General features: G+C 38.1%; 1 protein-coding gene across 1 annotated transcript; it reads right to left on the bottom strand.

Moving 5' to 3' along the window:
• Positions 1 to 1,367: 1,367 nt before the first annotated feature.
• LOC104596132 (membrane steroid-binding protein 1-like) lies at positions 1,368 to 4,314 on the bottom strand. The gene is made up of 2 exons (XM_010257162.3): positions 3,709 to 4,314; positions 1,368 to 2,023 (listed from the first exon to the last, which is right to left on the bottom strand). The coding sequence occupies exons 1-2, from the start codon at positions 4,008 to 4,010 to the stop codon at positions 1,663 to 1,665; spliced, it is 663 nt and encodes a 220-aa protein (XP_010255464.1). The 5' UTR covers positions 4,011 to 4,314; the 3' UTR covers positions 1,368 to 1,662.
• Between the last annotated feature and the right edge of the window lie 3,203 nt (positions 4,315 to 7,517).

Raw genomic sequence — 7,517 nt, 5'->3', positions numbered from 1 at the left:
AAATGATCGACGGTGGCCGGTGATCTCATAAGATATTAATGACGAGCCTGTTGTCGCCTGTTTAAAATAAAAAAAAAATCCCTGTATGGCTGAAACTCGATCACCGGCGGCTTTATCTACATGGAATGTATGACAGTCCCGACCACCGGCAGCCACACATAAATGATCGCCGGTGGTCGCCGATGGTTTCTAACCTTTAAATAGCAACTGTTGAACATACTAACGCCAAACTGTTGAACAGAAATTAAACTGAGCTAACCGATTGAACGTTAAATAACAGGTAAAACATTAATAAAAGACGCAACATAATAATACATTAACCGATTGAAAGATTGCTAAACCGAACACCTTCAAGTTGCAGACTTCTCTGTTGTTGCAGTTTCAGAAACCGGAGACCTTAAGTTAGAGATTTCTCTCTTGTTGCAGTTTCAGAAACCGGAGATCTTAAAGCTACAGAATTCTCTCTTGTTGCAGTTTCAGAAACCTGACACCTTGAGAGTTTGTTGAACCGATTGAAGGAGACGAAAACTCTTTTGTTGCAGTTTCACAAACTGAACATTCAATGAATGAAGCACACGATTGAATGGATTTTCAAGTCAGACGTCTCTAATAGTTTGGTTATCTCTTAATTTTATTGCAGTTATTCTAAGTTTAGTTATCTTTTTACTCTCTTGCAGATTGCATATTGCCATATGCTGCATTTTTTTAAAGAAAAGATTGAGAATGGAAGCTTCCCATTTCTCAGTTTGGAGACTTACAATGTCGCACACTTGTAAATGCAGCTTGTTAAAAGAACAAGTGTCTGAATGGAAGAGAACCACATATTTGATTTGACTGGGAGAGACTTTGCCCTGATTTCATTACTTTATATATATATATGTGGAGCGAATTACATACATCCATGTCTCCAGAGCGACCAACAGGAAAGGACAGGCAAACTTTCTGTGTTCATTCCTCTGTAAAATGGACATAATTTTTCAGACTGAAATATTTTAGCTATTATTTCTGCCCATTTTACATTGAAAAATGAAAACTTGGTTCCCACCCCACCCCTTACAACCTGTTTTGATGTAAATGGTGACAAAGAACATATTCATCATAAAAGGGGCAAAAACTAACTTAAATATTTCAGCGTAAAAATAATTTCCCATTAAAATAAACAGAGCCTATAGCTACTTCCAGCAGTTACTGGTTACACGTTCATTTCCTCGCATACAGCCAGTATGCATCTCAAGTTGCACATACCAGAGTTATAACTTTAAGCTATAATTCTTAATCTTCGGGGCATGTTTATCAGTTTATCTGGATTCCATCCAAAGGGCAAAGGGCGCATTATAGTCAATAGCGAGTACATGAGAAGAATCCACTCAGGAAAGTTGACTAGGCATTTCATTGATTCCAAATCATCCGCATCCCATTTGCGAGTTTCAAATAAATGATCCAGGACATGGTATATCCAAATATACCATGCTGTCTTTATTTCATAAACATATGGAGCTTGCTTATAAGGGGAATATCCAACTACACTAACAAGAGAGGACAACTAGTTGTACCAAGTTTGTCCATGCTAGCAATATTTAACTACACTAACAAGAGATTACACTTGCAGAGATGGAATACAAGTGTAACCACTTGCATGTGTTGCTTGTAAAAGGATGGGAACTACTCTTTTTCACCAGCGCTGCCACTGCTGACTTCCTTGGGCTGGTGCTCCTCCACATGTTCTACCTTTGTGCCCTCTGATGGCCCATCTCCTGCAGGCTTTGCAACACCTTGCTCGGTAGCTTCAGATGAATCAGCAGCAGAGGCATCAGTGACTGCAACAGTCTTCTTAATGGTTCCGACCTTAACATATTTGCTCATAAACTTGTATTCCCAATCTTGCAAGGCCTCTATTTCAAAAGGACCAAGACCTGAGATATCACCTGTCAAATCCTTCTCTTCAAAGGACATCTTTGCAAGAGCCCTACTTGCATCTTTCCCAGTGAACAATGCATATGGCCCACCGGGTCCATAAAACATCCTGCAGGAAATTTGAGAAACATGTAAATTAATCATCACAGGTTGTAGATCATCATGGGAAGCCAGAAACAAATCTTTCTTTGTTTTCCATTCCTTGGTTGGGTAGTATACTAGCTTTCATGTTATTAATCATTACAGGTCCTATTTTTTTTTTATTGTTGGTGAATTCCATTTTTTCAATCTTATGCTTTTTGGACTAGCTTCACTAAGAAAAAATGGCATTGAATCCTCAACTGGAAGTAACTCCAGATTTAAAAACCATTCAAGGGAATGAAGCATAAAGAAAACAAACAGCTAGCAGTACAGCAATAACCAACACAAGAAAATGAAAACGAGAAGAGATCACGTAAAATTATTAAGGCAAATCTGACTATCTGAGTCATTCCTGTTGGAGTTGGAGTGAGTAAATAGACAATGACAATGCAATTGGGTTACAAGCTCACTTCTGAACTGCAGATCAATCTATCCAGACAGGCAGGCATCCATGCACGCATATATTAAATGAAGCAAATAATAGACCTTCTAGAAAGCCAATTTCGTTCCAAGATTAAGGATAAAAACCGCTGAACAGATGATCTTTGCAGATATTGAACTAGAATTCTGTCAACACCTACGAGTCAATATGACATTTAATCACTGTGGCAATGTAACTGTATCAGAGCGGAATACCAAAATCTAACAATCAATTAATTCCATCTGTTATCATAGAAGAATTAAGGGTTCATTTGGTTTGCAGTTGGAATCAGAATCTAAACCAGAATCAGAATGGTCTATTGCCACAGTCTGTTTGGCTCAGACAAGAATAAGAATTGGAATCAGCTGGAATGATATTTCATTCCGAAGGGAGGGGAGGGAATGGGCCATTCCCTCAAATAAGGGAATGCCATCCCATCTGGGATTCCAATTCCACGGAACCAAACAGTTGGACCATACTGATTCTGAATCCAGACTCCTATTCCCGCAAACCAAACGGGCCCTAAATAACACAAACCCCGTGAAAAGGAAGGTAGGATTGCACCTATGTTCAATCTTCTAGATATCTAAGTTGAAGCAAACCATGCATAGAATCTTCTGAACCGAAGATAAGGACTAAAGAAATAACCCTAATTTCATGACGGTGAAAGCTAATCTAACTAGGCGATTTCTTTAGTTATTAAGTGAGAGAAAAATGATACAGATCAGACCATGAAAATACTTGAAGAACACTTGATCGCATCATTCCACAGTCCAGATAAAAAGGAAGTAAAAAGGAGAAAAAACAGAAGAGCAAGCTGCTTGACTAGTCAAATTTCAAATTCCCGAAGACAAAAGAGTGTATCGAATCTGCTGCAGATCTCATATACTAGAACAAGGCAAAAACTCATTACAATAAAAGAAAACGGTATGGCCAAACAACTGGATTCCGGATAGAAGAAAGGCAGATATCAAAATCCATAAAGTATTCGTGTCTTTTCCCGCTAAAGCCGGAAGGACAAAATCACCTAGGAATCGGAAAGTGAAATAAAAGGGATGGAAATAGAGAGAATCAACAAGGGAAAACATAAAGCAACCAGGGAATATGAAACCCCAAAACGAACACACACAAACAGTGAAGAGAAAGCCCGCTAAATAAGAAGTTTATTTCCTAACCAGGAAAATCGAAAAAAGTAGAATGAAATTGGGAGAAAAGAAAGGTTAACTAAATACCTGCTCTGAGATACATCATAGATCTGGCCCTTGATAGCCATAAGCAAGGGCTTTTTAGGGTCGGATCCATCGTAGGCCTTGAGCTCCTCTTCTGTGATTTCACCAAGCTGAACAGGAGGAGGTAGAGGCTCCATCTGTTCATGGAAATCCCTTGACCTTGGAGGTTCCGAAGACCCAAAGAAGCCAGAAATGGCATAGTAGAAGGCTACAGCTAAAGCCAACACCGTGAAAAAGGTGGCGGGAGAGAGCCCTGTATACGCTGTAATCGCTTCTTTCAAAGTTGCCCAAAGCTGCAAAGCCATGCTTTTCAGCCAAAAATTAGCAAACGAGAAAGAAAAGAAGGAAACAAAAAATAGAGCAGCGGCTGCCGCAACAGGAAAACAAAAAGGCCGGAGAGACAAAAAAGAGAAGAGACTCCCTCGATATTCTCAATCTATCCCCACTTAAAAATCTCTGCAAGTCAGGAGTCAGCAAAAGCCTGAGTTCACATCGGCGCCCCACATCTCTGCAAGTCGGGAGATATCGGTAATATCTCTCGATGATTTCTTATCATCTTCTTCTTCCCTACTATAATCGGAAAACGTGGCGTTCGATGACAAATGAGATGTTCTCGGTACACGGTTGAGATTCCAATATATGGCGGGAATGTGCGGTGCTTTTTACGAGTTATTCGAGCTCGGCTCGACTCGGTTGCAGTCGAGCTCGAGTACAATACACTGATTCGATTATTAAATGAGTCGAACTCGAGCTTATTAGAATTCGGTTCGTGAGGTTTGCGAGTCGGTGCAAATATATATAATAAAATTATAGAAAATAATATATATAATAAAAATATTAGTAATTATTTTAATTTTTAATTTTTAAATGTAAAATAAAAAAATTATATATAATTTTTATTTTTATAAAGTACTTTTTTTAAATATTTTTATGATAAAATATTTATAAAATATAAAACGAGCTAAATCGAGCTAAACTCGAGCCTTGTAGAATAATTTCGAGCTAAGCCGAGAGCCTGATACTATTTGGCTCGGTTCGGCTCGAATCCATCCCTAGTAGTTGTGGGGGTTGATTTAAACTCCAATATTGCATGTGTTTAGTATACCTTCCTTTATTAAATAAAAGTTTGTATTTGATTTATGTTTAAAACCTAGAAAAGTATTTAATAAAATAATTAGGCACCATTAGGGATAAATCATTTATTGACAATTAGGCACCACATCTCTGAAGATGGTCCTCGAGTACCAGATCCAAGTTATCTAACTAGTGACATGCTTCTTATCTTCCTCTCATTTTTCATACATATAGTTATTTATTTTTAGTTAAACTATAAAAAATGTAAGCTAAAAAAAAAGCCCACTTAAGTCTTTTTTTTTTGTGTATGTGTGCAAGGTGCCAATCAGCTAGTTAGTAAGGTCTCTTGTTAGTCGTAGCAAAGACTTGGGGTCGAATTCCACCTACACCTAGATTAGGGGATGGGCTACCCCGGTTGTGTAGCCCTTCAAAAAGAAGTAAAAAAAAGTCTTAATTTTTTTTTAGTAAAATTCATCATTACTCTCTAATAAAATCAATTCTTTAACTCCCTCCCCATGAAGTTATAATAAGGTAGAGATAATTAATGTTGGGTTCTAATACTAGGTACCCTAAGGCTCCATTTGGTTTGTGGGAAGATTTGGGTGGGATGGGAAAAGATGGGATGGGATGAGAGTATAAAAATTTAACTTTTCAATGTTTGGTTTTACATGGGAAAATAGTAGGAAAATTATCCAAGACAAACAGAGATCTCAGAGGTTCAATCCGCCCTCATCATCGGTGAATGCCTACCATCGTCACCAATGGTGTTACCAGTAGCGGCAAATCTAGTAAAGGTAAAAGGGCAAAAGGTAGAAGACGAAACCAGCAATGGCAGATCTAGTAAAGGTAGAAGGGAAGAAGGTAAAAGACAAAACCAACAGCGGTAGATCTGTTACCGCCAGCGGTGATTACCAGCATATGCATGAGGGACGATGAAGACGAAACCAGCAGTGGCAGATATGTTACCAGCAGTGGCTAATCTGTTACCAGTAGCAGTGATTACCAGCATATGCATGAGGGAGGATGAAGACGATCTGTTACCAACAGTGGTGGCGATTACCAACAGCAGCGATGAGGATGAAGACAATCTCGAGTTTTCTCGAGTTTTTCCACCGAGTCGCACGATTTTGATGCGACCCCGAATCCTCGATTTTGGGATCTCGCATCCCACCTTTTTCTCACCCGATCCCCCTCTTTCCCTCAAAATAAATATGAGAAAAGGGAATATTTTTGGAATATTCCCTTTTTCTCTTCCCATCCCACAAAACAAAACTATCCCAAACCCTCACCAAAGTGCTCCTCACACACCAAAATTATTCTTCAAAAGAAGATATTGTTCATCACCTTCTTTCTCAAGAGCAATGGAACCAAGGAAGGAGGAATGGCAACAGGGCAGGGCGGGGATAGGGGGCCTCTCCCCATCCCCGTCCTCACAAAAATCCCCATCCTCGTCCCCGCTAACGGGGACAAGGTTATCCCCATCCCCATCCCCACGGGGATTCCTATTCCCACAGGGATCCCCATTCCCCGTGATTCTTTATAATGCTAAACATTTTGTTTTGTTTTTTTATTTTATTTAAAAAAATAAAAATAAAATAATTAACATTTACAATCGTATTAGAAAATATTCAACCATGTTTTTAAAAATATTAATATATAGATGCATGTTTACATATTTACATATATAACATATGCATACATATATACATATATATTAGTGGGGATCCCACAAAGCAGGGATCGGGGTCCCCGTGGAGTGAGGAATGCTCTCCTTGTCCCCGCCCCATCCCCGCTAACGGAGATGAAAATTTTCCCATCCCCATCCTTGCCCCATTTGAGGCGGATTCCAACATGGATCGGGAAAATGAAGAAAATTGCCATCCCTACAAGAAAATGCCTCTCGTTGTATTTTAACATGTTCTAAAAGTTTGAGCTTTAAAATAGACTTGGAGCCAAAGTACAAGTAATTGAAGCCGGTTAGAGTGTTCGAAAAAACATCAATTTGAGTGCTAGCCAACAAACTGAACCCAATCAGACATTAGAGGTCACATATGACTCTCAATTGGCAAAATTCAAACTCTATAGTTTGAAAATATGTGTGGCATAACAAATTTCTAAGACAACCTAAAAAATCCAAGACCAAAATCAACAAAAACCCACTCATTATACACCTCATAAACCAAAGTAGATTCAAAACAATCAAAGAAACAAAAACTCATCTTCTAACTCATTGTGAACTAACAATCCAATATAAATGGGAGAAAACAAATGCAATTCGATATGTTTTCACCACAGTTCCACTTGGTTTGAATCATCAAAGTTGCAAATGAGTCGGGCAGAGAAGAGGAGAGCACACATCTTGCAATCGTTGTCACATTATTCTCCTATATTCTCATCATTGAAATTTTTATTTATTAATAGCTATATAAGAAAGAATAAGCGAAGGATAGTTTGGTATTATTCACTATAACAGCTCATTATTGGTATTCGATTAAAATGATATTTTCAGAAATTTAGGCTCATTTTGGAAGGAGTACAAATACAAATATGTACAATACAAATACATATAAAATAATACAAAATACAAGATTTTACTCTCTACATATTTGTATTTGTACTCCTTCCAAATGAAGCCTTTGATACAGTTGTATGTTTCAAAGTTCAAGTACTAAAGTGAAACTAATCAAGTAATATTCTACAATTTACCCCAAAGAAAACTTTTCCAATCCATATAATTT

The sequence above is a fragment of the Nelumbo nucifera genome, chromosome 1, assembly GCF_055504915.1.
Source record: "Nelumbo nucifera cultivar China Antique chromosome 1, China Antique-T2T, whole genome shotgun sequence".
NCBI lineage: Eukaryota > Viridiplantae > Streptophyta > Magnoliopsida > Proteales > Nelumbonaceae > Nelumbo > Nelumbo nucifera.
This window is presented reverse-complemented; position numbering and strand designations above follow the sequence as displayed.